The 22,749-nt window shown below is 36.3% G+C and overlaps 2 protein-coding genes across 2 annotated transcripts in view; both read left to right on the top strand.

Moving 5' to 3' along the window:
- dgkq (diacylglycerol kinase theta) overlaps positions 1-12,936 on the top strand; it is a 28,967-nt gene extending 16,031 nt beyond the window's left edge. Inside the window, exons 9-23 of the mRNA XM_088080768.1 lie at positions 426-640; positions 769-859; positions 1,097-1,151; positions 1,678-1,739; positions 2,260-2,410; positions 2,544-2,582; positions 3,370-3,485; positions 3,580-3,731; positions 3,913-4,061; positions 4,907-5,085; positions 6,020-6,120; positions 6,211-6,357; positions 6,452-6,563; positions 7,025-7,177; positions 7,451-12,936. Coding sequence (XP_087936894.1) covers positions 426-640; positions 769-859; positions 1,097-1,151; positions 1,678-1,739; positions 2,260-2,410; positions 2,544-2,582; positions 3,370-3,485; positions 3,580-3,731; positions 3,913-4,061; positions 4,907-5,085; positions 6,020-6,120; positions 6,211-6,357; positions 6,452-6,563; positions 7,025-7,177; positions 7,451-7,552 — 1,824 coding nt within the window. The 3' untranslated portion in view covers positions 7,553-12,936. The remainder of the gene's footprint in view (positions 1-425; positions 641-768; positions 860-1,096; positions 1,152-1,677; positions 1,740-2,259; positions 2,411-2,543; positions 2,583-3,369; positions 3,486-3,579; positions 3,732-3,912; positions 4,062-4,906; positions 5,086-6,019; positions 6,121-6,210; positions 6,358-6,451; positions 6,564-7,024; positions 7,178-7,450) is intronic.
- A 1,353-nt stretch (positions 12,937-14,289) lies between these two features.
- The window catches only part of nfkb1 (nuclear factor of kappa light polypeptide gene enhancer in B-cells 1), a 31,662-nt gene continuing 23,202 nt past the window's right edge, over positions 14,290-22,749 (top strand). Inside the window, exons 1-4 of the mRNA XM_088080767.1 lie at positions 14,290-14,619; positions 16,026-16,069; positions 17,966-18,047; positions 22,282-22,322. Coding sequence (XP_087936893.1) covers positions 16,031-16,069; positions 17,966-18,047; positions 22,282-22,322 — 162 coding nt within the window. The 5' untranslated portion in view covers positions 14,290-14,619; positions 16,026-16,030. The remainder of the gene's footprint in view (positions 14,620-16,025; positions 16,070-17,965; positions 18,048-22,281; positions 22,323-22,749) is intronic.

The following is a 22,749-nucleotide window of genomic DNA, read 5'->3' as shown; positions in this document are numbered from 1 at the left end:
ACTACTACTACTGCTATTAGTTATACTACTGCCACTGCTATTTTTAGAAAATGATCTCCTACTGTTGTTTTATTACGACTGTAACTACTACTTTCCTTTTTCTTTCTTCTGCTCCTTTCTCTCTCTGCTTCTTCTTTTCCTTTTTCTTTCTTCATTTTGTTTTCTTTTTTCTGCTCCTCCTTTTCGCTTTCTTTCTTCTGTCCCTTCTTCTTTTTTCTTTCTTCTCTAGCTACCATGAAATCTGTATCCTCATGCACGAAAGTGAACCAAACTTTTCATATCAGTCAAGTCCTAAACCAGAGTTCCTTAACTAAAATCTTGGTCTAACGGTCCAGATTGTGGGTTTACAGCCACCGTTAAAATCTGAAAGCTTTGTAAATTCATAACAAATTGGCTACTCATGCTGCAACTTTGCACTTTTCCAGGAGGCGGCGCTGAGGGCCTTTTACCTCCCTGATGAGCCTCAGGACTACGAGCTGCAGGAGGTCGGCGGCATGCAGCGTCTCCATACTGAAGACATCCTCAACCGCAACGGCGGTCCAGACAACCGAGGCTCTCTGAAGGACGGAGGGGACGCCTGGCTGCTGAGGGCCAAACCCCGAGATACCGAGGTCATCAAGGTGTACGCCAGCTGGCCCAGGTGAGACACACTATCAGAAACAGTCCGAAAACATTCATTTAGTCTCCACTGAAACTTTCATTCTTTTGTCAGAGACCCACAAACTACTAAAAAAGTTTGTTAATGGTCTCACCTGCTGTGTGTTTCAGGTCGGGTGCAGCTTTCGTCTCCGTCTCCGTCTCCAAAAACAGCACGGCGGAGTCGGTCCTCACTGAGGTCCTCAGTCAGCTCGACAGACAGGTGACTTTCATTCAGAGATTTGACTTAAATTCTGTTTAAAAGTTCAGAAATCAAAGTGTTACCCTCCTGTAACACCACAACTTTTTACATCTGATTTTGTAAAGATTAAAGAAACTATATTTTGCTGGCAGGTGGATTTTTAGTACTTTCAGAAAGAGCCAGGCTTGCAATTTCTCCGAATCTACCATATAGACATTTTAGTGAATACTTATTTATTTACTACCTATTTTTTTTCAGGATGAAGATGTGTCCAGTTTCAGCCTGCTGGAGGTCTACATGAGCAGCAAGCAAGGTGAGCGGTAACATCACGATTAAAGCAGACACAGTAACACCAGCGACAACCTTTAAAACCCTCTGAAGTCTCTGCAGAATGACTCATCACTCGATACGAGAAAAGTGATCAAACCTGCAGCAGGTCCAAATGATGAGGCAGAACTGGGGCCAAATTAATCCTTTAAAAAAAAATGAAATGCTAAATCTAATCACTGGATAAACATTGCATAAGATCTCATAATCATAAACTCAAAATCTCTAAATGACTGCCTGAAAATAACCTATGACCACCAAAATCTAATCAGTTCATCACTGAGTCCAGCTGAATGTTTGTGTCAAATATGAAGACATTCACTTGAGGCGTTCTTGAGAAGATTAGGCCGTATGGACGGACAACCCGTAAACATTATTCCTTGAGCCTCAGCTGTCGTCAGCGTGGAGGCATAAAAAATCTGCGCAGTGTCCTTACGCTGCACGCAGGCAGCACTACACCTGTGTGATAACACACCAGTGAAGGTCATGATGTCTCCATGTGTGTCCTCCAGTCCAGAGACAGACGCTGACTCCTCAGGAGAAGATTCAGGACAAACTACAGGAGATCAGGAAGGTAGGAGGAGATCAAACTGCTGCACCATCACACAAAACACACACACACGCACACACACACACACACACACACACACACACACACCACAGAGTCACGTCACTGCTGCTTTAACTTTAACCGCGCTAACGCTCACAGCATCTGGATTTTTTAACATCAGGAATAATGTCACAGCCTTTTCAATTCTGAGTTTTACACTGTGAGGTTTTTAATGCAGGACTTTAACTCATTAGTATTAATGTAATTGTCTTTATTCTCAGATACATAAGCAGTTTGTCTGTCAGTGTTATGTACATAGTGTTCCACCTCACTTTTTAATTTTATTGAATTTTTATGAAAATACGATTACACATAAACTTTTTGGTCTAAACTTTTGATTTTGGTCACATAAACTAAATAACTATTAAAAATGTATGGACAGGGTCCTTAATTTAATCTAACTAACAAACAACAAATGAATTCTCAGACTTGAAAGAGTGTTTGATTGAGTGTCATGATTTACTGATTGATTAATTTTTCCCAGGTGTCTCTGCGTCAGATGAACCAGACTCGGTTCTACGTGGTGGAGAACAGGAACCGAGCGGTGCAGGTCAGCCTGCTGATTGGAGGGCTGCCCCCCCTGTTGACCAAAGACGAGTACGTCCAGTTGATCCAGGAACACCTGACCATCAAGAGTGAGTCTGAGCCGCTCACCTGAAAAAAAAAACTTTACCTGAGAACATCAGTCTGCGTCCGCCATTTCACTTCCTGTCTGCTGCTTCTTATTAAGGTCGGCTCACAGCGTCTCCGCTCTCTCCGTCTCCGCAGGTCACCTGGTCGCCATCAGCCACATCTATGCCAGTCAAGGTGAGCGGTTGTCATGGTAACCATCCAGCTGGGCAGATGTGTGATGCTGGGATCAGTATTTAAATGATAGAAAAAGAGTGTCATCTCTTCTGTATTTAACCAGCTCCGACAACATTTTCCTTTTTAGTCTTTTTTGAGTACTGAGAATTTATTTCTCTTATAAAGCTGAAAAAATGCTTCATATTTTCCAGCCTTTTTTGGTTTCCTTAAAACAAGTTCAAACAAAGACTGTTTCCTTTTTTTTTTATTTTGAAATCATTGTCAAAAGGCCTGAAATGCCTACAACTGTCTTGGGATTCTCATAAAAAAAATGGAAAAAAGGAAAAAGGAAAATATAATAATAACAATAATAATAATAATAATAAATAAATAAAAATAAATAAAAATTTTCCATGTTTGAATAATTGTCAAAAGGCCTGGGTTGAAAATATCTTGAAATTCTCATTTTTAGTAATAATAATAATTGCTTTTTTTCACTAATAACTAATTTTAGCAGAAAAAATTTTTAACATTAATTTACTATTTTATTGGACTAATAATTTCAGCTGACTTGTGTAAACTGTTGAGGAGTTCAGTTCATAAAAAAAACATATTTGATAAAGTCTACATATGTTTGGGTTATAAAAATCTTAGTTCGTACAGTAACTAAAGCTGACAGATAAATGTAGTTTAGAAAAAACTGGGCATGACAGGGCATGACAAAAGGAAATACTCGTGTACACGACAAGTACCTGAAATGTGTACTAGTGTGTGTGTGTGTGTGTGTGTGTGTCTGTGTGTGTTTCAGGTGCGGTGGCGTTGCAGATCTCGTGTTTCTCTGAGGCAGAGAGGATCTACATGTTGGCTAAAGACACAACCGTCAACAACAAGACGCTCACTTCGCTCGTTATCCCAGAGATCGTGGTGAGAATCATTTCATCAAACTACAAACACTGTTTGTGACACTTCACACTGCTTAGAATCAGGTTCGTTTTTTATTTTTGTCGTTGTCCGTCAGCACAACCAGGTGGGAGAAGACGTGTGTCCCCTGCTGGTGTTTGTGAACCCGAAAAGCGGCGGTCTGAAAGGCAGAGAGCTCCTCTACAGCTTCAGGAAGCTCCTGAACCCTCATCAGGTCTTTGACATTTCCAACGGAGGACCGCTGGCTGGGTGAGAGAAACAAACACACCCCGATTAAATCAGATGATTTTTAATGTTACTTTTGTTAAATGTTGCTGTTGTTCCCGACTCCATCAGCAGAAAACTCATTTAAATCTAAACTTTGATTATATTTACTGTGATATGAAATCAAATGTTTTCATATGTGTCTTGTTCTTCTTCTGTGGTGCAGCCTCCACACGTTCCGGGCGGTTCCCAGGTTTCGGGTGCTGGTCTGTGGGGGCGATGGGACCGTGGGCTGGGTGCTGGGAGTACTGGAGGCTGTCCGGCACAAACTGGTGTGTCGAGAGCCGCCCATCGGCATCGTACCGCTGGGAACAGGTCAGACCACAGACGAGAAAAAAGTCTGCACACTAGACATAAATATTTTATTAACCTTTAAGGACTGTTCGGTTTTTGATCATTTTGGCTGTGTTTGTGCATATGGCACAAATTTTGGCAAGATTGTACATTTTAGTATAATAAGTGAATTTACAGCTCAGCTCCTACAATAAGTCTAAAACACACTGTGGAAACTAAATAGTTACATTCAGACTGTTAAGGTAAAAAAAATGCTCCATTGAAACCCATTCAAACTGACATTTTTGATCCCACAGCCATCAAAGCAGAAAAACAGGACTTGTATTATTTTGGGTCTCATTCTGGGCTTTTGACTTGCAATTAGTCATTTTGACTATTTTCCACCTGATGACATCATTTTGACTGTATTTGGCATATGGAGAAAATGCGTGCTATTTCCACTAGGTGACCTGTCGCAATCAATGTTGCTGCTAATCATTTACGTAGACCAGGCTGTGATAATCCAAAAAAAATGTCCTTTGCATTTAGTTTATTGAAAATAATTCTTTTTTTTTTTTTTTTTAGTTTTTTTTGTGGCATCATGACAAAAACCTGACATTTAAAGGGTGAAAATTCAAAAATATTTGATATTTATGATTAGGTCCGATGTTGGTTAAAAAATAAACTGAATGAAAGTAGAAAATAATATTGATGTATCATATTTTTTTATAGCCTGATGTTGAAAAGTGCATTTTGTGCGCCGAGCGTTATGAGTGTGTGTTATTAAAGCGGGTTAAAATACCACCAAGAAGACGAGCACAGAACAGCTCAGTGACTCTGCTGCAGAAAGAGGCTCAATATGAACTAAACTCTGTCCGTCTCTGCAGGTAACGACTTGGCCCGCATCCTGCGCTGGGGGCCGGGTTACAGCGGCGAGGACCCCCACCATATCCTGGTCTCTGTGGACGAGGCAGACGAGGTTCTGATGGACCGTTGGACCATCCTGCTGGACGCACAGGACATCTCTGAAGACGGCAAGGACAACGGCTTCCTGGAGCCGCCCAAGGTCTGGCCCAGGTCCTGGTTCAGGTCGTCCAGGACAGTTTGGATCATTTCATTAGGGATTTATTAATCAATCTGTCAAATCTGGAGTGGTGCATCAGGCTAATATCATGGAAATGTTTTAAAAAAACATTTCCATGATCTACAAAATCTGTAGAAATAGTAACTGTTTAGTTACTGTTGTTGTGTTTGACACCCTCTGCCAGAGTATTAGGGCCACTGTTTTGAGGAATAAGTGGTTGCCATAAGGAAAAAATGATATTTTGAGAAAAAGAAATTTTGATTTTAAAAAAATTTAAAAAGTTGTAGCATTTTACAAAGTCAATATTGAGAAGAAAAGGCTATAGCATTCAGAAAAAATATGTTTGAGAAAAAAAAATTAAAGTGATGTAATATCTTGAGTGTAGAGTTGAAAATTTCAGAACAAAACTTGTAAAATTAACAATATTTTTTTTTACATGATAATAAGGTTTTTTTTCCTAATAAATAAACTCAGAGGTAGCAACATAAAAAATATATAAGAACAGATGAGAGTACAGACAAAAAATAGATGAATTATCAAAAATAAATATAATAATAATAATTATTATTATTATTACTATTATTATTACATTTATTTAGTTGGATTATTTTTTTCCAACAATGGCCCTAATAGTTCTACATTTTGGTTTGATAATTAATAGCTATACTAATATTTTTGGTCTTCAAGTTTAGCCAAGTTACCTTCATGATGCTGCAGTGCATTTTAGCCAACAATAATATTAATTTGATAACTTAACAGGATTAATTTCAGGTTTACCTCTCAGTCTGTCTTTGTATTTTAATGTCCTTTTTTTGTTGGAGTGAAATTTGCATTTTTGTTTACATCACTGCATGTAGATGAGAAAAAACAACAAACAGTAATAATTACCGGTTTTAAATGTGTATTTGTGTGTCAGATTGTGCAGATGAACAATTACTTTGGTATCGGCATCGACGCAGAGCTCAGCCTCGACTTCCACCAGGCCCGCGAGGACGAACCTGATAAATTCACCAGCAGGTGACACTTCAGTCGCTTCAGACAGAGCTGAGACATGATTCAACAAATAAAAACGTTATTGACAGTCTGCTCCGTGTCTCCTCCTCACAGGTTTCATAACAAAGGCGTGTACGTGAAGGTCGGCCTGCAGAAGATCAGCTACACCAGGAGCCTCCACAAAGAGCTGCAGCTTCAGGTGGACGCTCAGAACGTCCCGTTACCAAACATAGAGGGGCTCATCTTCCTCAATATACCCAGGTAACACACACACACACACACACACACACAGACACACACACACACACCTTCATTATGACCTTAAATTTACATTTTTTTATGTGTGTGTGTGTAGTTGGGGTTCTGGTGCTGACCTCTGGGGGTCAGAGGTCGATGGTCGCCATGGGAAACCAAGCATTGATGACGGCCTGCTGGAGGTGGTCGGGGTAACCGGGGTCGTTCACATGGTGAGTGTTTTAGCTCACTATTTTTCAAAAAAACAGTTAAAACAAGTTCAAAGACTGATTTTTTTTTCTAGTTTAAGTAAATTTTAAAAATCCTGAAATTATCTTTCTAATTGTCAATTTTGAAAGATTTGCAAAGATTAGAGAAAAAAAAGTATAATAACTAAAAAACAACTAATTTTGTATAACAGAAATAGTTTCACATTAATTTCCTATTCATTGGCTATTTTAATAATTGACTTATCATTTCAGCTGTACGTATATAAAGTGCTGGGAAGTTTGATTTATGACAAAACATCAGATTTTATTAACTCATTGTATGTTTATGTGTAAAATAAAGTAACTAAAACTGTCAGACTGGAGTAAAAAATGCAAAATGGCATAAAAAGGAAATACTCAAGTACTCAACAAGTACCTGAAAAGTGTGTGTGTGTGTGTGTGTGTGTGTGTGCGTGCGTGCGCAGGGCCAGGTGCAGAGCGGTATGCGCTCAGGGATTCGTATCGCTCAAGGGAACTACATCAGGCTGACGGTGAGCAAACCCATACCTGTGCAGGTGGACGGAGAACCCTGGATCCAACCGCCGGGACACATCATCATCTCTGCTGCTGGACCGAAGGTTTGTTCCTGCAGGCACCCGTAGAAGATTTTTATGTCTCTGCGATGGCGATAGCCACGTCCAAAGGCATTAACTTGTTGTGTTGGACATATTTATGTCTCATTCCCATAAACACGATATCTCCAGAACACCTTGAGGGAACTTTGTAAAATTTTCATTTGGACTCAAAACTGAACTGATGAGAGAGACAGACGCGTCCATGTATTCAAAGACATGGATGTAAACTGCAACGTGACTGGTTGAGTAATTCTAGTTTTTTTGTTTTGTCTGTAGGTTCGGATGCTGAGGAAGTCAAAGCAGAAGCAGAAAAAGTCGTCCGCCGGCTCCAAGGACGGACGTTCTGAGAGTCCGTCCTCCAGAGACGGAGGACACTGACCGACCTGCCTGAAAATCAGAGTGCTGCCTTTTACCTGCTTCCTGCTGCACCTGGGAGGCCAATTTGGTGCCAGCCGTGATTTCACTCATGTAGCTTCTTTGTAGCTGACGGGCTGCAGATCCACTCGGACACTGAAGGAGGTTTAACAGCCTGCACACGGTGGGAGGACGTCCTGGACCGCCTCGAGTTTGGTCCAGTTCAGATCGCATTTCCATTCTGCTGACCGAGCACTTATCACTTACAGATGGTTAATATTCAGCAACTAAAACTAAGGTTTTTTACTTAAAACTATAACAAGTAATCCATAGATTTAAAATATTCTATATAGATTAAGAAAGACACAATTTCAGTATGAATAAGCTTCAGAGTTGAACAAAAAAATTTACATAGTATTTAACAAAAGTAAGTTTCTGTTCAGATGTGACTGTATATGTACAGTAAGTAGCAGTAGACTCAGTGTGATTTATTGTTCTTTAGTTGTGAAAAGTAACGTGCAGCTAGAGTGATTTTGACCTCCGTGTTGGTCATACTGTCATCAGAGAATATGAAGAAATATAAAAACTGAAGCACTCCTGAAGAGACAGGCAGTTTCTTAAAGAAGCTGTAGCCTCATTATCTAAACCGCAAAATCTCCTGGGAGGCTGAGCTGGCTTTCTTCTTCTTCTCCTGTATGAAATCTTTTGGTAACGTTAGTTTTAGACAACACTGATGTTGCAGTGAAGCTCTCCAGAGCTAATGAGCGTGCAGAATCAAAGTAATCTCTGAAACCGCTGTGCAGTATCCGTGTGTAACTGGAAAATTCACAAGAGTGAAGGAACTGATTGAAAAGAAAAGTCAGATGAACTGCGAAAACAAGCGTTATACTGAAGATAAACTGAAAACCCTGAAGCGTATTTTTATTTCAACAAGTGCGAAGCTTTTACTTTGGCAACAGCACCAACTTCAAAATATAAAAGAACCTTTACAGGTTTGTTTTGCGACAAATAATCATCTTGTTATAATAATTATTTGCACAGGACTTAAAATTTGTGTAAACTAGATAATAACATGCAAAAGATTAAAAAACATAGATCTTTAGTGCATTTGGAGACTCCATAGAAATCTTAAAAAACACGTGACAAAGATAGCACTTGAAACTGAAAGCTAGAAACTAGCTCAGTGTTAGCTTGGTGAGCTGTTTTGCCAAGTTAGCTTGCCAAAACAAAATAAAAGCAAAATGAAAAATTTAAATCCATGATATACTTTTACTCAAATGTGCAAAAAAAGTACTATTAGCTAGGAAACTAGCGACATTACCAGCTAATCTTAACTAGAAACATCACTAGCTTGGTTTAAAGGGTTTAAATTAACTTAACCTTCGATTACTAAAATGTGGGAACACGTTAGCTACCCTTTACACTAGAAACTGGAAGCTTAAAAACTAGCTCAGTTTTTGCTTGGCGAGGTGGTGGCAAAGCTAGCTAGCCAAAACAAAATTACAACTCAATAATATTTTAGGGATCGTGGGAAACTAAAAAAAACTTCTAGTTGAAAAACTAGCTCACTATTAGCTTGGCGAGCTGCTTGCCAAGCTAGCTTGCCAAAACAGAATTTAAACAAAAGGATAAAATATTAATTTAAATCCAGGGTATAAATATACAAACAAAATGTGGCTCTGCAACTAAAAATAGCACCAGACTAAACTAAAACTAAACTAAAACTAGCTACATTACTAGCTAAACTAAACTAGCTTGGCAGGCTAGTTAGCAGACTAAATTGCCAAAACCCAATTTGTAGAATAAATTTAGAATCAAATAACTTTATTTACAGTCATGTCAGTTGGCACTAAACTGGAAACTGGAGGCTAGAAAACTAGCTCAGTATTAGCTTGGAGAGCTGACTGCTAAGCTAGTTAGCTTCCCAAAAGAAAATTGAAACAAATGTTTATAGTAAAAATATAAATGTAATGTTTGCTAAAATGTAGGAGTGAAATGTGAAACTCAGAATATTTGTTAAACTGCCATTACAGATAAAACCAGACACAAGGTTAAAACATTAGCTACATTAGCCTGCTTGCTAATCTAAACCAGACAGCATATCTATGCTACCTATGCTATTTTATAAGCAAGCTAGCTAGCCAGTTATGAACATGAAGGAATAAAGTTATATTTTAAAGACATTATTAGTTATTTGGAGGAATGGGGTGCAATTTTCGGGTAGAGGTCCTCAATTCAGGGAAAGATTTGTCCAAAAAAAGTATTATACGACGATTTTCTCAGCGTGTAGCTCTTAATTAGTTAAAATTATAGTTTCCTCAAGGGTATGATTACAAAATTATTATCATTTGTAAAATATCCCATCTTAAATTCTTTTTTTTTTTTAACAATTTATTATTTGGTTTCCAACACAAACACTGTTTTTGGTCGAAAGCATAAACTTGCAGATGGAAAAGTTCATTTTTTTGGTGCTTACTATTCAAACTTCAAGCTTTAGCTGCCAGTTTATTCCCAAACAGCCTCAGACAGAAAGACGCAGGATCGTTTAGTGACAGAGGAACTTCGTCCACATTCCCAGAGTCGCAGAACGGACAGAAACACATATTAAAGGACCATTTCTGGACTAGATGAGGGATCTTAAGCTGAGAGTCTCAGCTCTTCATGTAGCCACAACAGTATTTGATCACTGTACTTTGGTCGTATATTTAGTTGTTTGTTTTTTTAAAAATCCAAGATCTGCATTATTATTTTGGATGTTTTTGGTGCTAGAATAATATAGTTCTGTGCTTCACTTGAGATTGTATTTTTATTCAAAGCCTCAAATCAAACTTCATTTAAAATGTTGCCTATTTAAGGCATATCACAGAAGGATTAACCCTTTAAAACCTGAGCTAATTGGCTTGATTCCCTTTAAAAACATGGACAGAAGGCAATGAGCAACTCAATAAGAAATTACCCAAAAAATGAGTCAGAAATTAGTAAAAAAGAAAATTACCTGAAAAACCCAAAACAAATATTTACACAAAAATCAAAAACACACACAAAAACAAAAATAACAAAAAAGCAAGGAAATTACATTAAAAAATATGCTTAAAAATTCAATAATTATGTTAATTTATTTTAAATATTTAATTGTGATAATTCCAAATGTAGTTCACTTGACATTTTTCCATAGCTATAAAAACATAATAATTTCCAAAATCTAAAAAAATAAATAAATAAATAAATAAAAAATGGAATTTGAGGGACATTTCTCGCCAAGTTGCTCATTGCATCTTTTCCGCATGTTTCTGAAAGGATTTAAAACAATTTTCACAGGGTTCACAGGTATAAAAACTAGTGAAAGGCAGAAGAACGAGCTCAAGAGAAGTTAATGAATTTAATAAATTTACAGTGAGAGTTTCTGGCTTTGAATGAAGCACGATCGAACACATCAGTGGCATTAACTATTGATTTTCATTGACTGTGGCGTGAACTGCTGAGCTTCATCAGTGGTCAGATGTGTTTCCTACAGTCGACACTGTGTGTACTGACACATTTTTGTGAGTAGTTTAATCTGTGCACATGGGAGATACTGTCACAGTGTTTTGTTACATGCATGAAGTACTGTAGTTCTGAGTGTTGAGTGTTTTTACGGCAGCGTTTTATCTCCTCTTCGTTCACACTAATGAGTCACTGTCGCGGTTAAAGAACTACAACTGCTGGTTTTACATGTTTTAAGAAATTGATTGCATAAACTTCACACTCCTGCTCATCAATTTTATAAATTGTTATTAATTTTCAATCAGTTTTTGGTTAATTTTTATGAAAATTTAGCTTGCAGAGACCTGAAACTTGCTACAAGATCTGAGAATTTTGTCAAGCTTTAAAGTCATGTGATGTGTTTGCAAAGAGACAAAAACAATTCAAAGAAAAAAAAAGTTATTTTGAGGGTAATGCTCCCAAATCCACTATGTTTTTGAAACATCATTGTGCCACAAAAAACATCTCCAGAAAATCAAACACAGGAGACAAATATGACGCTTTACTTTTTTTGAAGCATTATTATTTTAAGACTTTACAGCTTTGCAATAAGACAACATAACCTAAAACATAGAAAAGATGATTGATGAGTTCAGCAGAAAGTTTCACTTTTTTTGCAAGTTGAATTTGATAGAAATTACCTAAAATCAACCTGAAAAAATTATGCAATAATTTGCAGGAATATAAGGTTTATGAGCTAAAAGATGCAAAACCAGCAGTTTTGTCCTCAGACCAAAAAAAAGCACAAAGCATCCTGCAACTGATGTTCCACTTCTGAAAACGGATTTCTTTAGCTTGAACTGTTTTTTCAACTTTGAGGTTAATTTGGAAAACTATAGATGATGACTTTAAATTGAAAAAAGTGTCAAAAATATATATGCCTATTGCTCGAAAAAGTAGTAACCAAAAGGCCAAAAAAGATCAAGGGGTGGAAGCTCTATTTAGCGCTCCAGTGCACTAATTAAGAGTCTAAAGCTACAGTTTATTATATTAAAATAACCTAAAACTGTATGTTTTTATGGCTGCATCGTTCCATCAAATGGAAAGATTTTACATGTCTGCTGAATTATTTTAGAAGCAGAATAGGTATCTTTTGATGCTTTTTAATCTCCAGTAAAAATTTAAGTTTGGTTGGTTAGAATACAGTTTGGAGAAACATTCATTTGGAAAAATTTCAGAGACTAAAAAAAAAAAAATTCAATTGTGCACTTTTGGGATATTTCCATGTCCATCCAAAGAAATCAATTTTCGGAAATCTGAAATATATTTTTCTGTCTTCATTGATGCCATAAACTACTCTAATTTGTCGTTGAATGTTAAAAAAAAATGTGCTAAAAGGTGATTTTTTTCTGCTTCTCTGCGTCCGTCGTGCCTCATAGTGTCAGACTCACCTGTTGTCGTTAAGCCCCGCCCGCCTGAGAGCAGGCCAGGTGCCGTTTCGTCCAGCAGGTGGAGGTCTGCGTAGTGCCTCATAGAGAAACGCTTCGACACCCTCAGTGCTCTGATGTTTAACGTGTGTGTGCGTGTGTGTGTGTTTCCTGTGTGTGAGCTAACGTGCCTCCTGATGTCATCTAGATTTTTCTGTTTGCTGTAACTTTGTTTTATTACCTGAAGTTTTATTGAATAGATGATATGTATATTTTTGCAGACAGAAGCTGTTTCTTTTTTTGTTTTGTTTTTTAGTTTCAACTGTAAAGTTTTAATTGTAAATTGCACTAATTGTTCTACAGATGCTCTTAGATGTGACGTTCAGGTTATCATGAATGTTGTAACAACTAAAGCTAAATATATAGTACATATATATATAAATATATGTTTAAATAACTGATTCTTAAATGTGTTTAATCAAATAAACTAAAGATCATCTAAGAACTAAAGACATCAAAGTTTTTGTCAAATTTCTCTTTAATTTGGTTTCGTCTGCAGTATCTAAAACAGCAGTGTAAATTAAATACATTTACTTAAAATTTGAAGTACTTTATTTTAGTAGTTATATGTTATGCTACTATATACTTTTACTCTACTGTAATTTTAGGGTAAAATTCCTCAATTTAGTGAACGATTTATATTTATATTTATATTTAATATTTTTTCAAGTACATAACTTTGAATTGGTTAAAATGATAATTTCCTCCAGAGTATGATTGCAAAATTATGATCACATTCCTGCAATAATACAGCCCTTTGTAAATGATCCAGTCTTTAATTCAAATTTTTTAATTAATTATGATTGTTATTTTTTTATATTATTATTATTGTTTTTATATTTTTTTGTTTACAATTCATTATTTTGTGTTATGGCAGGAAAGCACAGATTTTTTTTTTTAACTTGAGTTCTCAAGAAAATGATCACGTTATATCTGGAAAATGGAGGGAACAAAACGTATGAATGTATGGCCGCTAAGGGTTTCCATAATAATCCTCCTGTTGGACCTAGAGAGTTATTTTGGAACATTTCCCCAGTGTTGGTGTGATACTGGGAGCTGTGGTGCTGCTGTGTTTGACCAGCAGGAGGCAGAGGTCAACAGCTCACCCATACAAAGATGTTCTATAATTGACAGGAGGTTTAACTCTGCATTTCAGTTTACCAATCTCCTCCACAGAGTCATTTCTTCTGTGGTACATCAGACTGGTGCTCCTCAGGGTCATGTGCTGAGACCACTGAAGTTCAAAGGTGGAAAGTAACTGAGCACATATACCAAGTACTGTACTTAAATTAAATTTTTAGGCACTTGTACTGTACTCGAGCATTTCAATTTTATGCTACTTAAGCCTCCACAACATCTCAGAGGGCAATATCATAGGCTAATTTTTTATGCCCTACATTTATTCAACAGCTGTAGCTACTTAAAAAACTGCAATTTCACAAAAGTTAAAAAAAACACAAGAACACATTTATAAAATAAAGTCTGTTTTATTGAACATCAGTGTTACTGTATATGTTTACAACTCTTCTATTTCTTCTGCAAAATATAAAAGCAATAGTACCAGAATTTTAACATGTAATATAAAGATAGAAAATATCTTTTGGCCTCGGGATGAGACCTCTTTAATTAAGGGTAATTAATATAGATTCGGTATACAGAAGATTTATATAAATACAACAGTCACGAAAGAGACAGTTGGCTGCCAAGAGCAGTTTATATTTGTTAGTAACATTTCTGCATGTAATGATTTACAACGTCCTTTTCATTTTCTCCTCAGAGTGAGACCTCTTCGCGTTTTATCGCCTCTCTATACGTCACAGGGAATTTCCAGTGGGGAAGGAAATCAACTTTATGAACAACTGAGACAAACTTCACCTGCCGGACTCTGCTGCTGCTGTTTGGGATTAAACTTTCCATTTATTCTCCCGGATTAAATTATTTGTTTCTCTATTAACTGTGATGACGCCGCCGCGTCGCGTCATGACGCACTCCAATTAAACCTGTCTGATGTAAATGGATCCACTGGTTCAGCAGAGCGTGGCGAAATGATGTGCAAAACTCAGCTGGAGTGAAGTGGACTGAGGACTGTCACTCATAGTTCATGTTGAGAACCCGACTGGCTAACCTGACCAAGCTAACCAGGTGAGAGCACCTTGACTACACCCCTGAAAATACAGCTAACTAGTCCGCGTTTGCATTTCATGTTGCCGTGACCCGTTATAACAGTGGCAGCTTGCTTTGTTGTGCTACCCACTTCCTTATTAGCCAGGTAACTTTGAGAACGTCACACCAAACTCCAGCGTAGAAATAGGAACTTGAAGTTTGCTTTCTTGTCAGCAAACACAAAATGTCTTACATCAGCACGATTGCCGCTTTTCAATTTTGTGACACCCCCTGGTGAATTCGGCTCGGAGATATACAACATTAAATCTATATTTTAGTCAGAATTAGCACATGTGTTACGGCTTCACTCGCTGGATTTCCTATAGTAGTCGAAGGTTTCTTTCAAGACAGCTTGAAAAGGGGGACAGCTTTTTAAAATGTTGGTTTATGAGAATTTAATACACGCCGAAATCTTGATTGGTTTCATCTTAGTCCAAACTGTGCTAATTTATGTTCTTTAATTATTTTTTTATTAATGATAAGTGAAACAACGGTTAAAAATGCAGGTTTTTTGGACAGACTTTCGTGTTACGTTCCCCGGAACCTACAAGGGCTAGCTCCTAGTTAGCTTTGACAGGTAGCGGTTTGCAACGTCTTTTTCTGGATATTCTGTAACACGAAGCCAATAGTCATTGTTCTGCTGTAGTAGCGTTAGTTTATAATAACTGCTCATATTTTAAATGGTCATTTTAAAGACACAAACAACAAAAATAGTCCGACAACGCTAGCTAGCTTTTAGCCTGTTGGCTAGCCGATTCACACAAGCGCGTTCATGTACAACCGGTGCGGGAACGCGCGGTGCCAAGCAGCAACAAGTGTCAGATGGATTATTCAATATCAGAGAATAATTCACATTTTTAGGAGAAAAGTAGCAACAATACACCACACCTTTCACATTAAATGCTACAAAAGAGTAGAACCTTAAAACCGGATCATTACCAGATAATAACATAAAAAGTTTATTGGTATAATGAGATGTTTTTCAGGGTTTTAAAATATATTTTCATGTTATAACAATAAACTGTTCTTGTTTTATATATAACTTGTATTTTTTTAACAATATGTTTTCTTTCTTTTTATATTACAACATGACGTTTTCATGTTATACCAAGACAAGATATTTTCATTTTACAACAGACACTTTTCTTGTTGTAATGAGAATTTTTTTCACATTTTTACAAAATATTTTCATATTATAACAAGATGTTATATGAAGATAGCTTCATATTAAAACATGATAGTTTTACATCAAAACAGATGTTTTCATGTTATAGCAAGATAGTTTCATGTCATAGTTTAATATTATAACATGATAGATTATTATAAATTTACCTCTGCATGTTTCACTGTGGGTGTAATGAAAGTGTTTGACCTTTGACCTACAGACGCCATGGCTGGTGACGACCACTTCCTTCATACGTCCAGTCAGGTGAGATCACCTCAAACTGTTTGTTCAGCTCAACAGTGAAGAAAATCTTTTTATAATAGGATTAAGACATTTCTGTAAAACAAGAGAAATATCTCATCATTGTGGGTAAAATATCTTGTTAAAATAAACTTTTTTAGCCCTGATCTAGGAACTGAAAAACATATGTGATTTTATTTTTATATGCAGGTTTTATTATGTTTTTATGTCTTTTCATGTGAAGCACTTCATGCATGTAATTTATTTGTTGTAAAGAATGTTGGGCTGCATTTCTTGTATGAAAGGTGCTATACAAATGAAGTTTTTTTATTTTTATTATTATTATCATCATCTGCGTTATCATTATTATTATTATTATTATTATTGTTATTATTTTATTATTACTACTACTACTACTACTACTACTATTATGAGAAAGGCACATCTTATGTGCAGAATCATGCCCCTCCAGTAGGGTGGGTGTAAAGTTACCAAAAAAAAAACAACCCAAAAAACTGTGACTGAGATGTGTCTGTGTTAAATTTTGGGTCCATTTGCTTTGGAGACCAGGAGACCTCTGTGGATAATTTGGCTCCTGGTGAAAACCTCCTGAATGTCTGAGTTTCCTATACATTTATTTATTTATTTGTGGTGGAATCAAATAAACATCTGCTGCCAACAAAACAGATTTTCTAATTTTTGAACTGGACTGTTAATGTTAAAGTATTTATACCATTCGGTTATTCATTGCACCTGCAGGATCGTAAAGGTACTCTGGGCACAGATGGAGCAGCAGCATGTCGGGCTCATTGAAACTTAACCGTTTATTCTGTCTTAAAGCATTTGCTCGCAGCAGCTGCTCCTCTCACCTACTGATATGATCTGATCAGCTCTGAACGGTTTGACAGATCAGTTATCCACCCCGCGAGTCACAGTTCTCAAAGTTAAATTTAAGACTTTTTAAAGACCTATTTAATACCACCTATAATGAAATTTAATGCCAGCTTTAAGACTATACTGGCAAATGTCTAAAGGATAAACTGCAAAATCTGTGTCAATTTTTAGCCCTAGAAATAATCACTTACCAAATCATTTAATTTAATAAAACACGTTTTTCAATACTCACTTCCGTGTATGATTTATGAAGCATTGTGAGGCGTGTGTCTTTATTCTTGTAACATTAAACATTGAAGACCTTTGGAAACAAAATGTAAGACTTATTTGACAAATTTAAGACTTTTTAAGGCCTTAAATTTTAGAATCTTAAATTCAAGGCTTATTAAGATGCCCGGTCTGCGGGTAACGCCTGCACACTGACTCCAAGCCACACAAGTTTATTTAAGACAAAGTTTAGATCATGCCTGTATCTTTGTAAGGTTTGAAAATATGAAATCACACCTGAATTTATATATAATGCGCACCAGTATATGTATAAATATAGGTGTGGTTTCTTTTTTTCAAGCATTTTCACCTGACGATCAAAGCAGCATCATAATACACTTGTGGGGCTTGAAGTGTGAAGGCGTAACCTGTTTTCCTCATGTACGCTGTTTTTAGATAGCCCTGCACGTACGTGATGTGTGCTTAACTCCCCTCTTTCAAACACCGAATGATTGACAGCGAAGGAATCCTAACAAGGAGAAACTGACTGCAATCACAGCGTTGCTTCATCAATTAATATTGTTGTGATTGTGGCAGAAAATTTCATATTTTATATTTAAAAAGACTCATTTCAAATGTAATTTTTAGGATTAAATTCAATTATTTTTTAATTTTTAGCAAAATGGGTGAAGATTTTGCGATTTTGTCTTCTATGTCGACAAATGGGGAACATGATGAAGAAATAGATCATAACTTACAAATGTGTAAATGAAAACTCTTCCTCAGTGTCCAAACTTCATGTCCGACTTCTTCTTTCAGCTTTTAGAGAACATGATCATGGATCCATTGTTTGAGTTCCAGCCTTACCCTGTGATGCATCAGCACACGTCCCTGCGGACAGGTGAGTGTCTCACACCCGATGCTAAGGAGCTTAATGTCTTTGTGTAACTGTTGGTCCAATGTTCAATCAGCAGCTGCTTGTTATCGAGGCAGTTTCAGAGAGCGGATGATGTGTTTGTTTCCTTTTCGTTTTTTTCTTACAATATCACCAAGCTTCTGTACAGTTTACAAACCTGTTATCCCACAATAGAAATGTCATGTAGTTAATGTGTCCCTCCCTGCTCAGGTATTACAGTCCTTAGTAGCTGTTGTTTTTGGCCTACCTGATTGATAGAAGTCACACACACACACACACACACACACACACACACACACACAAACACACCCCAAATTGTTTGTTTGCACACAAAAGCTGATCACCTGAACACCAAAATTTTGAATTCACAACAAAAATTGCCATTTTTTCTTTAAAAATCACCAAAAGTCTTTAAATGTTTAAATAAATAAAAAAAGCAAAACTTTATCTTTAAAAAATCAGCAGTTAAACACAAAATACAGCCATTTAAAGATCTATGCCCCTCGCCTAAGCCGAATAAAAGAAAAACAAAAACACACAAAAACAAATCCGTTCCCAGTGTTTAGAATTTATACATTTTCATGCCTCCCCCTTCTTACACCACCCGCTCCCCGCTCATAAATAACAAACAGTCCCTAGGTTGTATTTAAATACTTTAGTTCTAATGATGTTCTGGTTTTTTAGCTATTACAAAAGCTGTTGTATAGTGATGAAAAAGAACCACTGAATAGTTCGATGGTTGTTTCAGAGTACGTGTGGTGTTTAATATTTGCCTCATAGTCATGGACATTTATCGGTAAAAATGTGTGAACGCTGTGAACAGTCTTCTTTCTGTCTGCAGGCGGCCTTTAGATTTACTGTGTCCTCCTGACCTGCGATCGCACTTAACGAGGGTCTGATTAACTGCATTTATTCATTAATTTAGTAAGAAAGGGCATAATGTGACTTCATTCTTGGTAAAAACGTCTATGAGACGACTGCCTGTGTTCAGCTTTGAGAACTTATCGACCTCAAACTGTGCCAGAGCGACGGATTTAAAATCTCAGAAAATCAGATGGAGTTTGGTCCTTGTACTTTTTAAAAATATAGATGTTTATAGTGTAATTTTTCTGAGCACTTTTAGGTAAAAGTTGAGTCACCCTTTCCTCGTTAAGACATGATACTTAACCCTTAGGGACCGCTTTGATATCACACACACTCGCATCACTGCGCAAAAAATGTGCTTTTGAAAATCAAGCTTTAAAAAAAATTATACATTAATATTGCTTTCTACTTTCATTGATTGATTTTACCACCATCAGACCTAATCATAAATATCAAATTTTCATTAATTTTCAGAATTTTAACCCTTTAAATGCCTTTTTTTGTCATGATGCCACCAGGTTTCACACACACAAAAAAATCTCACAATACTACATGCTAAGCAGATTCTTATGTTTTTGATGATGACAGTCTGGGATATGTCAGTGATCAGCAGCAACATTGATCTAGACAGTACTCTTAATGGAAATAATATGTATTTTCTCCATATGCCAAATATGGTAAAAAAATAAGTCTTCAGATGGAAAATAGTAAAAATGACTAATTCCAAGGCAAAAGCCCAGAATGACACCTAGAAATAATCAGTCATGTTTTTCTGTTTTGATGGCTGTGTATTCAAAAATGTCAGTTTGAATGGGTTTCAATGAAACATTTTTTGACCTCAACAGTCTGAATGAAACAATTTCGTTTCCACAGTGTATTTTAGACTTACTGTATTTGAGACTCCTTTTTTTTTTTTTAAAGAAATCAATCAATCAAGCCCATTTGCTCAGGTTCACAGTAAACATCACAACAGATAGAGGTATTATGACCACAGTTCCAGTTTCCCACTTGCCTTTAGACTTTAACTGCCTGGTCATTTTGTTGTCATGTGAGGATTTAGGGATATGGAGCAGGTTCAGGGCTGCATGCATCAGAACATCAAGCAAATAAAATGGGAAAAACTATGGTCATTTGTGCATCCAAGCATCCATGGATGTAAAGTGTGTGGATGCCTAATTTCTTTGTATTTATTCAGTATTTTGAGGCTCTAATGGAAGTGAGTTGGGAGCATTTTGTGAGACATTAAGGGTTTTGTTTTGGTTTCACATGTTTGGATGGCTTGATCAGCGTTAAAAGTATTCATATCTTTTACTAAAAGGGATAGTTTGGAGGGGTACTTGTCCAAAATCAGTGTTTTACCTACAGTTTGGCAAAACCCCCAGTTTGGGGAAGCAGGCAGGAGTACTGTGACGAAGGCTATGCCATGTGCTGCTGTGGACAGGTCAGCAGCAAAACATATTTTAGCTACCTTAAAAAAATAAAATTAAATTAAAGTTTAAGTGCGCACTATATTTAGAATATTTTCACCGCTTTACCCAGTAGTTCTCAATCTTTTTATTTCTTTTTATTCCCATTATTTGTTTATATTTATTTTACCTAGTTTTATATCATTTTATTTTGTCATTATGTGTCCTGAACTTTGCATTATTCGTTCTCAAAACATATTCTAGCCACCTTAAACAAAAATCAATAACAGTTTAAGTGTACTCTTTAATTGGAATATTTTCACTACTTTAACTTATAGTTCTCCATCTTTTTATTTCCTTTTATTTATTTTATCTATATTATTTATGTTTTATTTAATTGATTTCTTTTATTTGTGGTTTTATTGCTTTTCCTGATTTTGGTCTATTTGTATTATTTTGTATTAACATTATGCGTCCTGCATCTTGCATTATACTATGTTCTCTGATTTTCATTTTATTCTAACTATAGGACTGGTTTACCTTCTGTAGTTATATTGCCTTCTATGTGTCCCATTTCTGCTTTTAGTTTATTTGTCAAAGCTCTTTGTAAACTCTGTTTTTAAAGGTGTTTTATAAATAAAAATAGCTCTCTGAACATGGGAGCTGCTGCATTGCCACTGGCTTGTTTCGTTAGGTTTTTTTTTAGATATTGTGACTTTTTTGAATCCAAACTAACCACTTTAAAAGCCAAAGTCACACAAAAACACAAATAAACTAACTGATGGAAGCAGCTGCAGACCAGCAGCTCCTGTGTTCAGCAACGCTAAATTACTGTTTTTCTCAGTGGAGTCTGGCATTGAAGAGAGATATAACAGCGTAATTTCTGAAAGTGAGTGGTGAAACTATTTTACATACAGCACACGCTTGAAGTGACAGAGATTTTTTTTAGTTGGCTAAAATACGTTTTGCTGCCACCTCTTAATCTGAAAAGCTGTCAGCTAATTTTAGTGGTGTAAACATTAATAGTATTTTGGGATGAATAAGATGCTGAAGAAAAACTGATGAAATTGTACACTATTTTTGGAAAACGAATGTGCATGTGTATAAATATATATAAAGCTGCCATGTGCTGAAGGTAAAGTGAAAGGTGAGTTTCATGACGTGTTGGTATTTGTCCGCTGTGGCGAATGTGGGGCGGCATCTCTCAGCTCTCGCTTCTCTGTTTGAGTCTGTCACTCTGAAGTAAAGATAGAACAGGTTGTAGATGAGGGGAAACCATCTAGTCTTTGCATTTACGTCTGACTAATTGATGTGATTCATCAAGATGAGCCTCAGTTCCTCTGTCATTTACTACAGACTGTCACGTGTGCGTGTATATGTACACACATTTCACTGTAAATCAAGAAATTGTGATTGTATATGAGGAAATAAGAAAAGAAAAACTGTATAAAGTGACAATAATCCAGTAATTGGTATTAAAAACAATATCTTGTGGGTGTTTTTTTTTGGTACAAATTTATGTTATGATGTTATTGTGCTGTGTCTTTGTTCTGACCTGCCAAGGGCCTGCAGATATGAACAAGCTTCAAGCTATAATCTGGTACAATGCATCAAATGTTAACATTTATGTTTTAAACTGTACATTGTCCCATATAAATATATCAAAAAATAATTAACAATAATAAATAGAAATAAATAAAGAAATAAATGAAAAATAACAAATAAATAAATAAATAAATAAATAAATAAGTGTATACTAAATACTGTAACATAATTCCATTTGCTTATCTTTAATTAACATTTTTTATTTACTGTATGTAGTAAGTGGGACATTTTTCAGTTAATCATTCTCCAATTGATTAGTGGACCTTGTGACTTTGTGATTAATAAGTATATTAGCCCTGTCTGTTTTTGTGAAAGCTCATTCTTTATTTTGTGTGTGTTTTCAGCGGACGGTCCTTACCTGCAGATTGTGGAGCAGCCGAAACAGGTAATACTCACCTGTCCTCCTACTGCTTTAGTGTAGAGAGTCACGGTGGCGTGAATAATCATAAGATGTGTGATGAGAGTAATTATTGTCTTAATGTACATTTTAATAATTTCAACAAAAAAAAGATTTCTATGTTTTATGAAAGAAGAAATGCCAGTTTGAAAGTTTAAAGTCTCACCTGAAAATGTTTAACAATCACATTTTCTGAAGGTGGACTGAAAGCATTGCAACCGCCAAAGAAAGTGCCACTATTCTCTGTTTCGGTCATTTCTTTCTCGGCTGCAATAAGAAAGCAGAGACAAAGAAATGCAGACGAACAGAAAACAACTTCCCAACCAGAGCAAACTGATCTTTTTCGGACAGTCGCTAAACAGAGAGACGGTGAATACAGATGTCCCAGCACAGACAGAATGAGGGGAAAAAAACA

This window comes from Plectropomus leopardus, chromosome 8 (assembly GCF_026936395.1).
Source record: "Plectropomus leopardus strain MGB_pleo_1.0 chromosome 8, ASM2693639v1, whole genome shotgun sequence".
Lineage (NCBI taxonomy): Eukaryota > Metazoa > Chordata > Actinopteri > Perciformes > Serranidae > Plectropomus > Plectropomus leopardus.
The sequence above is the reverse complement of the archived record's forward strand: the minus strand, read 5'-3'. Positions and strand labels throughout refer to the sequence as shown.